The sequence below is a fragment of the Heterodontus francisci genome, chromosome 10, assembly GCF_036365525.1.
Source record: "Heterodontus francisci isolate sHetFra1 chromosome 10, sHetFra1.hap1, whole genome shotgun sequence".
NCBI lineage: Eukaryota > Metazoa > Chordata > Chondrichthyes > Heterodontiformes > Heterodontidae > Heterodontus > Heterodontus francisci.
In genome coordinates this window covers 82,196,285-82,215,089 of record NC_090380.1, presented here as the reverse complement: position 1 = coordinate 82,215,089, position 18,805 = coordinate 82,196,285, and the positions used below count along the sequence as shown (strand labels likewise).

General features: G+C 44.2%; 1 protein-coding gene across 4 annotated transcripts in view; it reads right to left on the bottom strand.

The window, feature by feature from the left end:
* The window catches only part of cip2a (cellular inhibitor of PP2A), a 102,377-nt gene that overhangs the window by 4,377 nt on the left and 79,195 nt on the right, over positions 1-18,805 (bottom strand). For all 4 annotated transcript variants that reach the window (XM_068040881.1, XM_068040880.1, XM_068040883.1 and 1 more), the window contains 5 exons: positions 12,383-12,493; positions 5,642-5,838; positions 5,010-5,123; positions 4,801-4,883; positions 2,888-3,027 (listed from right to left, as the gene is read on the bottom strand). In XM_068040881.1, coding sequence (XP_067896982.1) covers positions 2,888-3,027; positions 4,801-4,883; positions 5,010-5,123; positions 5,642-5,838; positions 12,383-12,493 — 645 coding nt within the window. The remainder of the gene's footprint in view (positions 1-2,887; positions 3,028-4,800; positions 4,884-5,009; positions 5,124-5,641; positions 5,839-12,382; positions 12,494-18,805) is intronic.

The window sequence follows — 18,805 nt, the reverse complement described above, 5'->3', positions numbered from 1 at the left end:
TCAGCAGATCTGGCAGCAACTGTGGAGAAAGATGCAGAGTTAACGTTTCAAATCTGTTATCTTTCATCAGAACTGGCAAAGGTTAGAAAATAATTAGGTTTTAAGCAAGTGACAGAAAGGGGGATGGGGAAGAGAACAAAGGAGAAGGTTCTTGATAGGGCAGAGGGCAGGAGAGATTAAATAACAAAGCTGTCCTGGGACAAAGGCAAAGAGTGTGTTAAAGCATTCATTCATTATCAAATACCTTTCCCTTTGCTCTCTTCCCCAACCCATTATGCATTATCATTCTTTAGCAAACACCTTCCCCTTTGTTCTCTTCTCCAATCACACCCCACCCCCTTCACTTGCTTAAAACCCAATTCTTTTCTAACCTTTGCCAGTTCTAATGAAAGGTCACAGAACTGAAATGTTAACTCTGCTTCTCTCTCCACTGATGCTGCCAGACCTGCTGAGTATTTCGAGCACTTTGTTTTTATTTCAGATTTTCAGTATTTTGGTTTTATTATACTGAACCACTGACCAATTTCATTGGTGTACACCAATCTCTTAGTTAGTAAATACATTTTTCTTAATAATTAAAAGCTATTAGTGGCCTTGGTCCTAAAAATAAAAATTCAATTTAAGAACCTCCCTGAAGCCCCACAAATAGAAGCAATTAGCAGAAACCTGCAATGGTGATTAATTTGATCTGCTGGAATGGCCAGTTGTGTGAGCAAAAGAACATGGAAACTTAATTCATACTGGAAGTTAGTTGCATTTGATATTTGTCAATGCTAGACTTTGTAACTTGATTATGCTTTAAAAACTATGATTTTTAAAAAGTTTAGTACAGAGTCCAAGAAGTCAGGTGACTTCACATCCACTCTACTGGAGGGTAAGACAGAGATCTTGGTTGCCAGGAAAACAGAAAACACAGATCAAACACATTTTTTGAAAAACAAAGACTGCAAGGGTAACACCTGAAGAACAATGAGTTTCACCCTCTCAGACTTTTGGATCATAAACAAGTCAGTAATTCTGAGGATGCAAATGTACCAGACAGCTGTTAATACCTGGAAACAAAGGAAGGCCCAGGTGGCTCTGTGAAAACAGACCTGGCTTATTGTCCTTTTCCAATACGCAATTAACGTTCGATTCCAGATAAATTTAATAGATTTTCTAAAGGCAGACAGGTTGCACACAAGAATAGCAGTGGCAGCCTCAGAGACAGGCCATAAGAAAGGAAACCAGTTGTGGCAGCCTCACAGTAGGCTGTATGAAAGGAAAACAACCAGTTATGGCAGTCTCAAGGGAGAGAGGGGGAACATCTGCTTTCAGAGAATACTGATACAGAGAAAGGTTACGAAGACTTAAACCTCAACTTTCAAAACAGGTTCAGGGGAGAAGTAAAGACCCAACAGGATCACCAGGAATTGCCTTATTCACAGGCATCCATGTTGAAAGTGCTTGTAGTAGCGAGTGAAGAAGACATTGACTTTGAGAAAGGTCTGGGAGATCCAACCCAGTACAACTAGGAGGAGTTTGGGATTTTCAACCGCAAAGATTTCGCCAAAGAGGACTGTGTAATGTGCAAGTGTGTTGTGAGATCTTCAAGTATTTTAATAAGAAAATACCTTTCTTTGTAATTTGGGTACCAGTTACTTACAAAGTACTAGTTAGTTAATGGGAATTTCTTTTATTTTAGTGGTTATAAGTCTTAAAACATGAAATCTTGTGTAATTCTTTAAATTGGTCTGGGGTTCACATCTTGTAATTTTAACATTAACAGTCTGAGGTCATAAATTCTTCAGTCTTTTGCACTGGTTTGGTCAATTTCAGGCAAATTGCACTTTAAAAAAAGTGCAACTTAGCAGAAACCCAAGGCCAATGCTTTTATTCAGATCACAGCTCAAATTAATCATGTGTTGCAGATCAAAAAATTGAAACAGACTGAAATACAACTAAATGCCTGCAAGAAATTGCACATTGTATCTTTCAACATAGAAGTCCTGAGTTTACGCGAAATGTGAAAATTTTATTTCTTAAGTAATGAAGTGAAATTGCAATATCAGCCACGTTTAACTCATAAGTTATGGGAGTGATTAGTTAATTTTCTTTATTCAAAAAGCAAGAGAAAATTGTGGAAAAAAAATTACTAGAAATCTGATGGACTATTTCAAATCAGTGAAAAATAACAATGTGTGAACACGAGCGCAATTATTTCCTGGGATGATTTCAGCAAATGACAAATGCATACTGTTGGTTACTTTCATTTCTTTTGGTGAACTTTTGTATCCGTAAGGAAAAGTTTGATTGCCTGGCACTTTAGACACCGTCAGCAGTAAATGCAAAGCTCCTTATACTTTGCATTGATCCCAAACTCAGAAGAACAGTGAATTTCTCAAAAGCTTTAATGGATGATGAGGGAAATTAAGTGTCAGTGCCTTCAAAGTGTGAATCCCAATTTATGTAGAATTACATGCGCTCTTACTTGGAAAGGGACTGTTATCCAAAACAACAGAAAGACTGATTAAAATACCCTGAGCTGGGCTCAAAGCAGTGGTTAGGAAACTGTCCTTCTCTTTGGGTATATCTCAGTCTAGAGGGAAAAGGCAGCTTTTGAACCCACTGTTCTAAGGAGCCATTTAATTTCCCCAATTAGATTTCTGTTACAAAATGTTGAGTCTGCTCTAGATACACTCAGCCTAGTCAGAGTCACTGGTCTCTCCTATAATTGGTCCTGCATCCCTTGCAATCATAAGTTTACTTTCACTATCCAAATATCTAGTCATACGATAGCATAACTCAGAGGAGGGAGTTGCAACGAACTGAATATCATGATCCTCACATGTGCTTCTACAATCTTCTGTAAGGCAGTCTGATTAACAATTCCAAATACATTATTTACCTTAATGCTGAGTTCTTTCCTGGCTAACTCAGTCTTGCTAAGCTCCTTTCGGAGAACATCAATAGCTTCTTCCATGTCCTCTTTTTCCTTCTCTATTGTTTTTGTTTTTTCTTGCTCAGCCTGCAGCTTTTGTTCCACACCTGTCAATCATTCACAGAAAAAAATAAATTTAGTTAGTAGTTTGAAAACATGCAATGAGCAGAATTATCCTATTATAATTAAGCATGCTCTTTTGTATTTAATGCCTTTCTGCCAGTCCATCCTGCTTTTTACTGATTCTGCAATATTTTCAACTTTCACAAGAGGTCAGAGAACTAATCTGGTGCTTGAGATTTTCAGCCCATTGGGATGGTTTTGTTAAACTGAAGAAATGCCCAAAATTGCAACCTTTCATTTGAACTGTTGTAGTCATGCTAGCAATTCTGTGTTACAGTTCTTTGTCAGGGCGGCGCAGTGGTTAGCACCGCAGTCTCAACTCCAGGGACCCGGGTTCAATTCTGGGTACTGCCTGTGCGGAGTTTGCAAGTTCTCTCTGTGATCGCGTGGGTTTCCACCGAGTGCTCCAGTTTCCTCCCACAGCCAAAGACTTGCAGGTTAATAGGTAAATTGACCATTATAAATTGCCCCTAGTGTAGGCAGGTGGTAGGGAATATGGGATTAATGCAAGATTAATATGAATGGGTGGTTGTTGGTCGGTACAGACTCGGTGGGCCGAAAGGCCTGTTTCAGTGCTGTATCTCTAAATAAATAAATTGTCCTCTTTCCTGATCTGTGCACTCTTGTTAGACTGCTCCTTATTTCAATTTCCAGCCCCAATATTGTTCCAGACGCTGGCATGTGCATTCAGTCTCTTCCCTGGTCAACTTCTCTGATTACCCACCCCCAAGCTGCTTTTAGATGGCAGACAAAATAACGTTACAGTTAGCATTGAATTATGCAACTTCAGTAACTGCACAGCTGACCAGATTTACGCAACATGTCAATGTGTTACATTGGGTAGACTGGCAATTCCTTTTCTCCTCAAAAACCTCAAAGGTGAGAAGCAGTTGCAGAGGTACAATCTGAAGGGAATCTTCCTACATAGAAGATAGTTACTCAAGTATAAGGGTCCACAGATCTTACTGAAGCTACATGGAACATTATAGAAGGGGTGACTACACCTATGTTTCACCAGGGAGACCTTCTCCAGAGTAGGAATACAGCCTCGATGTGCCATTTGTTAGATAAACAGAAAATAGGAGAGAGATGCTGGAAGATATAGCATGTGTACTGTGATTCATGCCATTGTATGTCTAGGTAAATGAAATGCATCATGCAGCTGTTTATTTTTATTTATATAATAAATTGAACTGTGATCTTCTCGAGCTGTGCCCTCTTCAAGTATGGACATATATAAGATGCAATGAAACCTGTAAGTTTGCGTTCGGGCTTGGCATAAGCAAGCAGTAAAGGTGGAACAGGATGAGAGGCAACACTTTGTGACTTACAATCTTGGGACCTAAAGTTTTGAAGCAGGATAAATCCACATCAAAAAAGGAACTCAAATCAATATAAATTAAATGCTCTTAATACAGTAGGAAGTTTTATCACTAATTTTTCCTACTATTCCCTCTCTTTTTTTTATAATCCCAATAGTATCACACACAAATTTCCAAAACCAGAAAGCAGCAAAGTTACATGTTGTCAGATCTCTACCGTGATGTAATGGCCACTAGAAAATGTACTGGGAAAGAATGGCCATCAAAACGATCCCGCCCTGCTGCTAACTGGTTCATACGCCAGATGAGATTAGCCATTTGAAACACATATGGATGAAAATTATCCTATCACTCCATGGCACACTTCACTCTTCTGTTCAAACAATAAACACATTTCAAAGCAAAGAGATACACTGACACAAACCAAAGACATACCCAATAATTTATTGTTCTTTTCCTGTAACTGAATGCACAGATCATTTTTCTGTGCTTCCATCTCTGCCAACTGAGCTAGGCATCTAAGATTCAAAAAGAAAACAAAGACAAGATTTAAAAAAAAAAATACACGACATGACTTCAAGTCATTCTGACTGAACTAGGATCTATAATACCATATCTAATCAGAGGTTAGAAGATGGACTTACCGATCATTCTGTTGTTTAAGGGAGTCAATTTGCTTTTTGAACAATTCACTTTGTTTGCTTAAGGAATTGTGCTCAATCTGAAGTTCTTCACGTTGCCTTTCGACGGTCTCAAGACTGAAAAGAAAGTTTATGTAAACAGGGTTCTGGAAATGGATTTATGGATTACACATTCAAGAAATTATTCAGTGAAAAATGCAATTTACATAACCTATAAAAAAAACTTACAATTACAAAAAAGGGTACAATTATACTCATATGGGATTGCCATACATTTTGAGGCTCATTTGGCCTACTCCATAAAAAGGTACATTCTTCTCCTGCAATCCCCATCAGTGCTCCAAATTATCTTTCCTTGTGTACAACCCCAAGTATCCATTAATGCCACTTTGAAATAGGGTGCTAGAAGATGATGACAGTGGTCTGCAACAGCCCATCACACTTTTATTTCTTATAGACAAGAGCTTGGCCTCCACATGATAGCACAAAAATTCTATAACTACTGCTGTATGTCATACACAAATCAATTCTTTAATTATTGTACATGTACCCTGATGCTGCAAGTCATTTCTTTTTTTGAAAGGACAGCAAGGAAATTCTGCACGAAAAAATGAGCTAAAATCATAAAACCTTACTTTTGAGCAAGACTTTTTGAAGTAACTTTTAAGGATTCATGTTCTTCAGAAATGGCCTGTAGTTTACAATTGTGTTGATAAAGCTGTTGAATATCAGCCTTGGCACGATCAGATTCCAACAGTTGGGTCTTTAGCACTCCATCAAGTTCTTCATTTTTCCTCTCTGCATCCATCAGAAGTGATGCTAACTGTCGTGCCTACAACTCAAAAAAATGCCTAATAATTTATAAAATGTAACAAATTAGAATGAATATATGGAAAAGGTATTGCAGCTAACTTGCCATAAATTTTGAAAACAATTTGAAAATCCACTGCTTGGGACAGTAAATATCGTCAGAATACGCCTGATCTGCACTAACCATAGATGCCAATGGTGCACAAGTGCAAAGCGAAATTAGACAGGCAATCAAACACGGGAGAGGCAGGACGAGCACAGTGGGAGTGGAGGTTTAAAAAGTGCAGCAAAAGCCCAGAGCCGGACACTGGAGTCAGAGAAGGCGGGGGGGGGGGAAAGGAGAGGCGGGGGGGGGGAAAGGAGAGGCGGGGGGGGGGGGAAAGGAGAGGCGGGGGGGGGGGAAAGGAGAGGCGGGGGGGGGGAAAGGAGAGGCGGGGGGGGAAAGGAGAGGCGGGGGGGGGAAAGGAGAGGCGGGGGGGGGGAAAGGAGAGGCGGGGGGGGGGGAAAGGAGAGGCGGGGGGGGGGAAAGGAGAGGCGGGGGGGGGAAAGGAGAGGCGGGGGGGGGGGAAAGGAGAGGCGGGGGGGGGGAAAGGAGAGGCGGGGGGGGGGGAAAGGAGAGGCGGGGGGGGGGAAAGGAGAGGCGGGGGGGGGGGAAAGGAGAGGCGGGGGGGGAAAGGAGAGGCGGGGGGGGAAAGGAGAGGCGGGGGGGGGGAAAGAGAGAGAAAGGGGGGGAAAAAGAGAGAAAGGGGGGGAAAGAGAGAGAAAGGGGGGGAAAAAGAGAGAAAGGGGGGGAAAAAGAGAGAAAGGGGGGGAAAAAGAGAGAAAGGGGGGGAAAAAGAGAGAAAGGGGGGGAAAAAGAGAGAAGGGGGGGAAGAGAGAAAGGGGGGGAAAAAGAGAGAAAGGGGGGGGAAAGAGAGAAAGGGGGGGGAAAGAGAGAAAGGGGGGGAAAAGAGAGAAAGGGGGGGAAAAGAGAGAAAGGGGGGGAAAAGAGAGAAAGGGGGGGGAAAAGAGAGAAAGGGGGGGGAAAAGAGAGAAAGGGGGGGGGAAAGAGAGAAAGGGGGGGGAAAAGAGAGAAAGGGGGGGGAAAAGAGAGAAAGGGGGGGAAAAGAGAGAAAGGGGGGGAAAAGAGAGAAAGGGGGGGAAAAGAGAGAAAGGGGGGGAAAGAGAGAAAGGGGGGGAAAAGAGAGAAAGGGGGGGGAAAGAGAGAAAGGGGGGGGAAAAGAGAGAAAGGGGGGGGGAAAGAGAGAAAGGGGGGGGAAAGAGAGAAAGGGGGGGGGGAAAGAGAGAAAGGGGGGGGGAAAGAGAGAAAGGGGGGGGGAAAGAGAGAAAGGGGGGGAAAAGAGAGAAAGGGGGGGAAAAGAGAGAAAGGGGGGGAAAAGAGAGAAAGGGGGGGGAAAGAGAGAAAGGGGGGGAAAAGAGAGAAGGGGGGGGAAAGAGAGAAAGGGGGGGAAAAGAGAGAAAGGGGGGGGAAAAGAGAGAAAGGGGGGGGGAAGGGGGGAGGAGAGGGGGGAAGAGAGAAAGGGGGGGGAAAGAGAGAAAGGGGGGGGAAAGAGAGAAAGGGGGGGAAAGAGAGAAAGGGGGGGGAAAGAGAGAAAGGGGGGGGGAAAGAGAGAAAGGGGGGGGGAAAAGAGAGAAAGGGGGGGGAAAAGAGAGAAAGGGGGGGGAAAAGAGAGAAAGGGGGGGAAAAGAGAGAAAGGGGGGGGAAAGAGAGAAAGGGGGGGGAAAGAGAGAAAGGGGGGGGAAAGAGAGAAAGGGGGGGAAAGAGAGAAAGGGGGGGGAAAGAGAGAAAGGGGGGGGAAAGAGAGAAAGGGGGGGGAAAGAGAGAAAGGGGGGGGAAAGAGAGAAAGGGGGGGGAAAAGAGAGAAAGGGGGGGGAAAGAGAGAAAGGGGGGGGAAAGAGAGAAAGGGGGGGGGGAAAGAGAGAAAGGGGGGGGGGAAAGAGAGAAAGGGGGGGGAAAGAGAGAAAGGGGGGGGAAAGAGAGAAAGGGGGGGAAAGAGAGAAGGGGGGGGAAAGAGAGAAAGGGGGGGGAAAGAGAGAAAGGGGGGGGAAAGAGAGAAAGGGGGGGGAAAAGAGAGAAAGGGGGGGGAAAAGAGAGAAAGGGGGGGAAAAGAGAGAAAGGGGGGGAAAAGAGAGAAAGGGGGGGAAAAGAGAGAAAGGGGGGGAAAAGAGAGAAAGGGGGGAAAAGAGAGAAAGGGGGGGAAAAGAGAGAAAGGGGGGAAAAGAGAGAAAGGGGGGGAAAAGAGAGAAAGGGGGGGAAAAGAGAGAAAGGGGGGGAAAAGAGAGAAAGGGGGGGAAAAGAGAGAAAGGGGGGGGAAAAGAGAGAAAGGGGGGGAAAGAGAGAAGGGGGGGAAAGAGAGAAGGGGGGGAAAGAGAGAAGGGGGGGAAAGGGAGAAAGGGGGGGGAAAGGGAGAAGGGGGGGGGAAAGGGAGAAGGGGGGGGAAAGGAGAAGGGGGGGGGAAAGGGAGAAGGGGGGGGGGAAAGGGAGAAGGGGGGGGGGGGGGAAGGAGAAAGGGGGGGGGGAAAGGGAGAAAGAGGAGTTGGGGGGGGGGGGGGAAGGACAACTCATCAGGGAGGGGGAACGCTACCTGGACATTTTCTGAGACAGGTAAGGGGACCCAGAGGGCAGGAGTTCAGTAGCCTCAGGCTTTGCGATTGTCCAACAGGTATGAGGTTCTTTCAGCTTGTTTGGATGAGAGTGGGGGCTGCAGGGTGGATGAGCTAACCATGTCACCATGGTACAGGAAGCCATTCAAGTGGGGGCGGGGGTGGGCGCCAGGACAAAATGTAGTGGTAGGAGGGGACAGTATAGTGAAGGGGATTGACTCTGTTCTCTGCAGCAAAGAGCCAGAGTCCAGAAGGCTGTGTTGCCTGCTCAGTGTCTTGGGACATTTGGTCAGGGCTGGGGAGGAACGTACACTGGGAGGGGGAGGATCCAGTCGTCATGGTCCATGGAGGTAGCAACGACACAGGCAGGTCAAGGAAAGAGGTTCTGCATAGTCAGTATGAGGAACGAGGTGCCAAAATTAAGGAACAGAACCTCAAAGGTAATAATCCAGAGATTATTACCTGAGCCACATGCTAATTGGTATAGGGCAAATAAAATTAGAGAAATTAATGTGTGGCTCAAAGACTGGCATGGTAGGATTTCTGGTTCGTGGGGCACTGGCACCAGGACTGGGGAAAAGTGGTGGCTGTACCGTTGGGACAGTCGACACCTGAACCGTGCTGGGGCCGGTGTTCTAGCGAGCCGCATAACTAGGAAAGTGGAGAGGGTTTTAAACTGAATAGTGGGGGCAAGGGATCAAATTTGGGAAGATATGATAAATCAACGAGTAGAGACAAGGCAAGAGAGAAAGGTATTAATATGGGAAATCATAGACCGTGACAGGAAGGGACAGAGCGTACAAATCTAAGAGTAAATCGACAGATAAGGTTACAGGTTACAAAAATAATAAAAGGACACAACTGAAGACTCTGCATCTGAATGCACGTAGCATTCAAAACAAAACAGATGAACGGAGAACGCAAATAGAAATAAAGAAGTACGATCGGATAGCCATTACAGAGACAAGGCTGCAGGACGACAAAGCTTGATACCTGAATATTGACGGGAATTGGCATTGAGGAAGGACAGGAAACTAGGAAAAGGTGGAGGGGTAGCTCTGTTAATCAATGATGGTATTAGCGCAATGGAGAGGGATGACCTAAGTTCAGGAGACCAGGATGTAGAAGCAGTTTGGGTAGAGATGAGAAATCATAAAGGCAAGAAGTCACTTATGGGAGTGGTGTACAGGCCACCTAACATTAACCACACTGTCGGACAGGGTATGAAGGAAGAAATAATGGCAGCTTGTCAGAAAGGTACAGCGATAATTATGGGGGATTTTAACCTACATATAGACTAGAAAAATCAGATGGGCAGAGGTAGCCTAGATGAGGAGTACATAGAATGTTTTCAGGATAATTTCTTGGAACAATACATTCTGGAGCCGACCAGAGAGCAGGCTATACTAGATCTGGTCCTGTGCAACAAGATAGGATGAATTAATGATCTCATAGTTAAGGTGCCCCTAGGTAGCAGCGATCATTATAATGATTGAATTTTACATTCAGTTTGAGGGAGAGAAGTGGGTCCAAGACTAGTATTTTAAACTTAAATAGGGCATGAAAGCAGAGCTAGCTAAAGTGAACTGGTAAATCATGTTAAGGGATCGGTCAATAGAGATGCAGTGGCAGACATTTAAGGGGATATTTCAGAATACACAGAATAGATACATTTCAATGAGAAAGAAAAATTCCAAGGGTGGAACCCAGCATCCGTGGTTAACTACAACAGTTAAAGATAGTATTAAACCTATTAGAAGCTATTATTAAAGACGTTATAGCAGGGTATTTAGAAAAATTCAAGGTAATTAGGCAGAGTCAACATGGTTTTGTGAAAGGGAAATCATGTTAAATAAATTTATTGGAGCTCGTTGATCGAGGGAGTACATGCGCTCTGGATAAAGGGAACCAGTGGATGTATTGTACTTAGATTTCTAGAAGGCTAATGATAAAGTGCCACGTCAAAGGTTATCACAGAAAATAAAAGCTCATGGTGTAGGGGGTAACATATCGGCATGGATAGAAGATTGGCTAGCTAACAGGAAACAGAGAGTAGGCATAAATGGGTCATTTTCTGGTTGACAAAATGTAACGAGTGGTGTGCCAGGGCCTTGACTTTTTACAATATATATAAATGACTTAGATGAAGGGACCGAAGGTATGGTTGCCAAATTTGCTGATGACAAACATACGTAGGAAAGTAACTTGTGAAGAGGACATAAGGAGGCTACAAAGGGACATAGATAGGTTAAGTGAGTGGGCAAAGACCTGGCACATGGAGTATAATGTGGAAAAGTGTGAAATTGTCCACTTTGGCAGGAAGAATTAAAAGAATATATAAATGGTGAGGGATTGCAGAGCTCTGAAATGCAGAGGGATCTGGGTGTCCTAGTGCAGAAATCACAAAAGGTTAGTATGCAGGTACAGCACGTAATTAGGAAAGCTAATAGAATGTTAGGAATTGAATACAGAAGTAGGGAGGTTATGCTTCAGCTGTACACGGAATTGGTGAGATCACATCTGGAGTACTGTGTACTGTATTGGTCTCCTTATTTAAGGAAGGATGTAAATGCGTTGGAGGCAGTACAGAGAACATTTACTAAACTAATACCTGGAATGGGTGGCCTGTCTTATGAGGAAAGATTGGACAGGCTAGGCTTTTATCCGCTGGAATTTAGAAGAGTAAGAGGCAACTTGATTGAAACATATTAAATCCTGTGGGGTCTTGACAGGGTGGATGTGGAAAGGATGTTCCCCGTTGTGGGAGAATCTGGAACTAGGGGTCACTGTTTAAAAATAAGGTGTCACCCACATGAGAGAAATGAAGAGAAATTCTCTGAGGGTGGAGAGTCTCTAGAATGCTACTACCGCCCTTTGAGGAAGAGAAGAGTCTTTTGAATATTTTTAAGGCAGAGGTAGATAGATTCTTGATAAGCAAGGATGTGGAAGGTTATTGGGGGTAGGTGGAAATGTGGAGTATTCAGTTCAGCCATGAACTTATTGAATGGTGGAGCAGGCTTGAAGGGCTGAGTGACCTACTCCTGCTCCTAATTCGTATGTTCATACAGCAGTCCTGCCATCTATGATGGTGAACAGATAGGGTCTGCAATCATCACGTTTATATGAAAGTTGGCTCCATGTTTGGATATGTTATTTCGAAGGAATAACATGCAGGTAATGAAGAGGGTTATTTTAATCTATTCTGGTAAAGACTCAGTTTGAAAAAAGGCCAACGTTCTGGTATGTCTTTCTACCAGTAAAAAAGTTACACATCCTAATATCGTTAATGTTTCCAATTAAAACCGGCCCAATCAAAACTCCCAACCAACAGACTGATTAAAATGCTAGTGTTTGAATAGGTACAGTTAATAACTAGGAAGAGCAGCGAACAGTTGATGTTAGAGATCTATTTCCTTATCAGAATTTCAACACTTGCAAAATGAAAAGGAAATGATTTGATTTGCTGTGGTTTCTAACATTCTTCCCAGCCAAAATGAATACATAACTCAGAAGCAGTGCAATTCTCAAAATAATTTCACAAATCCCATACAATTTTGTTTAATCACAAAGTACATACAAAAATTTTGACCACAATTTATTACTGTCCTTCATTACCAAAGAATAAAATTATAGCTGTGAAATAAATTTCCATACTTTTGACACTTCACATTTGATAAGAACGTCTATTTTCACCTTACCCATCACAGACATTAGTATGGCAAAACCATCAAACTATACCATAATCTGCTACGTTTTTCAAACCCGTACAGCTAGAAACTTAAACCTAGGGAGCTAGCCCTTCCCTGACAATTCATAGTAAATTTTGGACTTAAAAAATTGAATTCCTATAATTTGAATTATGCAATTCAAATAATACAGCAAATAAAATGATAAGTTGATTTAACAGACTGAATTAAGAGACTAGCTTGTAAAGTTGCTTATCTCATGATATATTCAAATACCTCTGCTTCTGCATGGGCTCTCTGACAGCGGTACTGGGCAATCAAACGATCAGCCTGTGCTAGGGCCAGTGCCTTGGCTTCCAATAAGTCCTGTAAACGGTTTTCTTTGGACTAAACAAAAAAAAAGTTCTTCAGTTATATTAATGCTAAACATCAATGTTAATACTGAAAGATTTTTTAAAAAAAGTCTGTGGTATTGCAATATATGAAATCTAATGCTCAACACCATGAAGCAAGGATGGGTAAGGTCCCACTCTATTCAGATGCCATTGTATCAGTCGGGGGAGATTTGCAAAGGAATAAATGAGGAGAGAGCCACATCTACGTGAACCTTGACAATTCCTACAAAGTTGACAGACGCAGGAGACATAAGTGACATCCATCCATACACCCCAACCTCTTATGTGCAGAGACATCAGACTAAGCAAAAGAAATTACAGAAAAAAGGGAGAGCAACCTTATCCAAAACCATCCCCAAAATTTAAAACAAAGTTTGCCATACCATGCAAACTTAAATATAGGGAAAATGTTTTCCATTCTATTCCATATCACAGCTGTTGCTGATCTCAACTAAGGAAAATGCGTCTTAGAAGAATGGATAAATTTGAAGTCTTTGCATCCACAATACGAAGAGATTTGAAATGTGTATGTAATGGAGGAAGGACAAAACACCCCACAATTTTAGGCTTGTGTGAAGAATTTCTTTTTCTGGAACGGACTTTGTAATTTCATCTATCCAGCAATTTTATTTAAGTTGGTTGCAGGACTAAAAACAGCCCAAGCCCAACACCGTTATAATCATTAATATTAATTAACGCAAGGCATTTTTTTTTTCATCTTCCTTCGCACCTCCTAAACCAGTCTGCATTGGTATTTTATTTTCTACCCAAAATTAAGTTTACTTCCAATTAAGTTACTAAGTTTATAATCTTTCAACTTTTTGCATACAATCGTTCTTCATGCCCCAATCTTTTCTGAAACCGGCTGCAATTGAAAATGTTGGCATGCATCCCTGCAACTGTTTTGTAGAAACTCTTGCCTTGAGCTTAAATGGTTCAGGGGGCGATTGAATTGAGGTGCAGTCCTCACCACTCACACTGTTCATTTATCCCAGACAGGAATAGAAATGCAGAATAAGATTTCACGAAGAATAATGTTACATTAGATATTTTTTACAATGTCACCAGAAAATCCAACCATGCTACAATGCTAAGGGTAGAATAACAGCAAGTCAATAGCAAACTAGAAATTGATGCTAAAGCTAAACAAGTATTGTTTACAAAATTACAGGGTAGGCGGTGGCGTATTGGTATTATCACTGGACTAGTAACCCAGGGTATCCCTCTGGGGACATGGGTTCGAATCCCACCACAGCAGAAGGTGGAATTTGAACTTAATAAAAATCTGGAATTAAAACTGGTCTAATGATGGCCATGAAACCATGGTCGATTGTTGTAAAAACCCATCTGGTTCACGAATGTCCTTTAGGGAAGGAAATCTGCTGTCCTTCCCTGATCTGGCCGACATGTGACTCCAGACCCACAGCCCAGACCCACAGCAATGTGGTTAACTCTTACATGCCCTCTGAAATGGCCTAGCAAGCCAGGTAACTAACCGCTACAAAGTCTATAAAAAGGAATGAAATCGGACGCACCACCCGGCATTGACTGAGGCACCGGAAACGACTATGGCAAACCCAGCCCTGTCGACCCTGCAAAGTCCTCCTTACTAACATCTGGGGGCTTGTGCCAAAGTTGGGAGAGCTGTCCCACAGACTAGTCAAGCAACAGCCTAACATAGTCGTACTCACGGAATCATACCTAACAGACAATGTCCCAGACACTGCCATCACCATCCCCGGGTACATCCTGTCCCACCGGCAGGACAGACCCAGGGAGTTGCCCTGGGAGTCCTCAACATCGACACCGGACCTCATGAAGTCTCATGGCATCAGGTCAAATATGGGCAAGGTAACCTCCTACTGATTACCACCTACCGCCCTCCCTCAGCTGATGACTCAGTACTCCTCCATGTTGAACACCAATTGAAGGAAGCACTGAGGGTGGCAAGGGCACAAAATGTACTCTGGGTGGGCGACTTCAATGTCCATCACCATGAGTGGCTCGGTAGCACCACTACTGACCGAGCTGGCAGAGTCCTAAAGGACATGGCTGCTAGACTGGGTCTGCGGCAGGTGGTGGGGGAACCGACACGAGAGAACAACATACTCGACCTCGTCCTCGCCAACCTGCCTGCCACAGATGTATCTGTCCATGACAGTATTGGTAGGAGTGACCACCGCACAGCCCTTGTGGAGACGAAGTCCCGCCTTCACATCGAGGATACCGTCCATCGTGTTGTGTGGCACTATCACCATGCTGAATGGGATAGATTTCAAACGGATGTGGCAATGCAAAACTGGGCATCCATGAGGCGCTGTGGGCCATCAGCAGCAGCAGAATTGTACTCAACCACAATCTGTAACCTCCTGGCCCGGCATATCCCCCACTCTACCATTACCATCAAGCCAGGAGACCAACCCTGGTTCAATGAAGAGTGCAGGAGGGCATGCCAGGAGCAGCACCAGGCATACCTCAAAATGAGGTGTCAACCTGGTGAAGCTACAACCCATGACTACTTGCATGCCAAACTGCGTAAGCAGCATGCGATAGACAGAGCTAAGTGATCCCATAATCAAAGGATCAGATCTAAGCTCTGCAGTCCTGCCACATCCAGCCGTGAATGGTGGTGGACAATTAAACAACTAACTGGAGGAGGTGGCTCCACAAATATCCCCATCCTCAATGATGGGGGAGCCCAGCACATCAGTGCGAAAGATAAGGCTGAAGCATTTGCAACAATCTTCAGCCAGAAGTGCCGAGTTGATGATCCATCTCGGCCTCCTCCTGAAGTCCCCAGCATCACAGATGCCAAACTTCAGCCAATACGATTCACTCCACGTGATATCAAGAAATGACCGAAGGCAATGGATACTGCAAAAGCTATGGGGCCTGACAATATTCCAGCAATAGTACTGAAGACCTGTGCTCCAGAACTTGCCGCGCCCCTAACCAAGCTGTTCCAGTACAGCTACAACACTGGCATCTACCCTGCAATGTGGAAAATTGCCCAGGTAGGTCCTGTATACAAAAAGCAGGACAAATCCAACCCAGCCAACTACCACCCCATCAGCCTACTCTCAATCATCAGTAAAGTGATGGAAGGTGTCATCAACAGTGCCATCAAACAGCACTTGCTTAGCAACAACCTGCTCAGTGACAATCAGTTTGGGTTCCGCCAGGGCCACTCAGCCCCTGACCTCATTACAGCTTTGGTTCAAACATGGACAAAAGAGCTGAACTCAAGAGATGAGGCGAGAGTGACTGCCCTTGACATCAAGGCAGCATTTGACCGAGTATGGCATCAAGGAGCCCTCGCAAAACTGAGGTCAATGGGAATCAGGGGGAAAACCCTCTGCTGGCTGGAGTCATACCTAGCGCAAAAGAAGATGGTTGTGGTTGTTGGACGTCAATCATCTGAGCTCCAGGACATCGCTGCAGGAGTACCTCAGAGTAGTGTCCTAGGCCCAACCATCTTCAGCTGCTTCATCAATGACCTTCCTTCAATCATAAGGTCAGAAGTGGGGATGTTCGCTGATGGTTGCACAATGTTCAGCACCATTCGCGACTCCTCAGATACTGAAGCAGTCTGTGTAGAAATGCAACAAGACCTGGACAATATCCAGGGTTGGGCTGATATGTAGCAAGTAACATTCACGCCACACAAGTGGCGGGCAATGACCATCTCCAACAAGAGAGAATCTAACCATCTCTCCTTGACATTCAACAGCATTACCATCTATCAACATCCTAGGGGCTACCATTGACCGAAAACTGAACTGGAGTAGCCATATAAATACCGTGGCGACAAGAGCAGATCAGAGGCTAGGAATCCTGAGGCGAGTAACTCACCTCCTGACTCCCCAAAGCCTGTCCACAATCTACAAGGCACAAGTCAGGAGTGTGATGGAATACTTTCCACTTGCCTGGATGGGTGCAGCTCCAACAACACTCAAGAAGCTCGACACCATCCAGGACAAAGCAGCCCGCTTGATTGGCACCCCATCTACAAACATTTACTCCCTCCACCACCGACGCACAGTGGCAGCAGTGTGTACCATCTACAAGATGCACTGCAGCAATGCACCAAGGCTCCTTAGACCGCACCTTCCAAACCCGCGACCTCTACCAACTAGAAGGACAAGGGCAGCAAATACATGGGAACACCACCATCTGCAAGTTCCCCTCCAAGTCACACACCATCCTGACTTGGAACTATATCGCCGTTCCTTCACTGTCGCTGGGTCAAAATCCTGGAACTCCCTTCCTAACAGCACTGTGGGTGTACCTACCCCACATGGACTGCAGCGGTTCAAGAAGGCAGCTCACCACCACCTTCTCAAGGGCAATTAGGGATGGGCAATAAATGCTGGCCTGGCCAGCGACGCCCACATCCCGTGAATGAATAAATAAAAAAATTTCTCTCTAAATGTACTAACAGGTGTGAATAGACCCGATCAGTGCCAGAAGATTGCACAACACCACATAATGTTGCCGGTCACCTTCAGGATCTTGACCATTAGGTTACACTGGCCACTTTATTTGTAGCCAACTCATGGTCACACAAACACGCCTGCTATAAGCGATGGGGACTTCAAAATGATTAAGGGATTAGATTGGGTCGCTACAGAGAAACTACTGCATCTGGTTGGGGAACCCACAACAAGGGGGCATAACCTTAAAATTAGAGCTAGACCATTTGGGATGGAAATCTGGAAGCATCGTTTCATACAAAGGTTTGTGGAAATATAGAATTCTCTCTCCCTCCTACTCTGCCCAAAAAGACTGTGGTTGCTAAGTCAATTTAAGGCTTAGGTTAATAGATTTTTGTTGGATACAGGTATGAAGGAATGTGGAACAAAAGGCAGGTAAATGGGAGTTGTGGTACAACTCAGCCTGTGTCTAAGTGAATGGGAGAATAGACAAAATGGCCAACTCTAGCTCAGATATCCTTTTTTTGTTTTCATGCCTATTCTGAGGCAGTTTTATACTTCAGTGCACACTGCATTTGATTGCACACATGGGCCACCCCTTTTTTCCCTGTAGGAAAGTCTGGCCTGGTCTGCGCTCTGCAGTTAACCAACATTACAATTAAACAAAAAGCAAAATACTGCAGATGCTGGAAATCTGAAATAAAAATAAGAATCGCTGGAAATACTCAGCAGGTCTGGCAGCGAACGAGAGCGAGAGCGAACGAGAGCGAGAGACACAGACATTCATCCCCCTCCTCATAGGCCTTGCAATATAGGATAGTGTTGCAAATTAGGTGGCCATCTTAAGTTGCTAGCAAAGTCATCTTTTATTTGTTCTTTTTTAACTTTCTGTTAAAAAGAAAAGGTAAATTCAGATCTCCAGTCAGTGGATTAAAGAAAATCATTCAACAAAGGAAGTTAGCATGACACCAGGGGCAGCACAGTGGCGCAGTGGTTAGCACCGCAGCCTCACAGCTCCAGGGACCCGGGTTCGATTCCGGGTACTGCCTGTGTGGAGTTTGCAAGTTCTCCCTGTGTCTGCGTGGGTTTTCTCCGGGTGCTCCGGTTTCCTCCCACAAGCCAAAAGACTTGCAGGTTGATAGGTAAATTGGCCATTATAAATCGTCACTAGTATAGGTAGGTGGTAGGGAAATATAGGGACAGGTGGGGATGTTTGGTAGGAATATGGGATTAGTGTAGGATTAGTATAAATGGGTGGTTGATGTTCGGCACAGACTCGGTGGGCCGAAGGGCCTGTTTCAGTGCTGTATCTCTAATCTAGTCATTACTGATCAGAATATTAACTGTACTAGCCGCATAAATACTGTGGCTACAAGAACAGGGTGCAATACTGGGTATTCTGCAACGAGTGACACACCTTCCGACTACCCAAAGCCTTCTTGCCACTCAAGAAGCTCAATACCAGTGGCAGTATTTCAGGTCAGTGACCCTTCTTCAGAACAGTCACTGACCTGAAAGTTAACTCTGCTTCTCTCTCCACAGATGCTGCCAGACCTGAGTATTTCCGGCATTTCTTGTTTTTATTACAATTAAACGGTTTACTGGATTTTAGAAATTGCAGCAGTTTTAAATCAAGAAAATAAAAGAAAGATTCTGTTTTCCCTCACTTTCCCAAACTAGTGTAACTATAAAATCTAACAGTTAACAGTAGCTCTGTCACAGCTCCAAGCTCTGGAATTCCCTCTCTAAACCTCTACACTTCTCTCCCTCCTCCTTTAAGCCATTCCCTTAAAACCTACATCTTTGACCAAGGTTTTGGTCATTTGTCCTAATACTTAGGGCGGCACAGTGGCGCAGTGGTTAGCACCGCA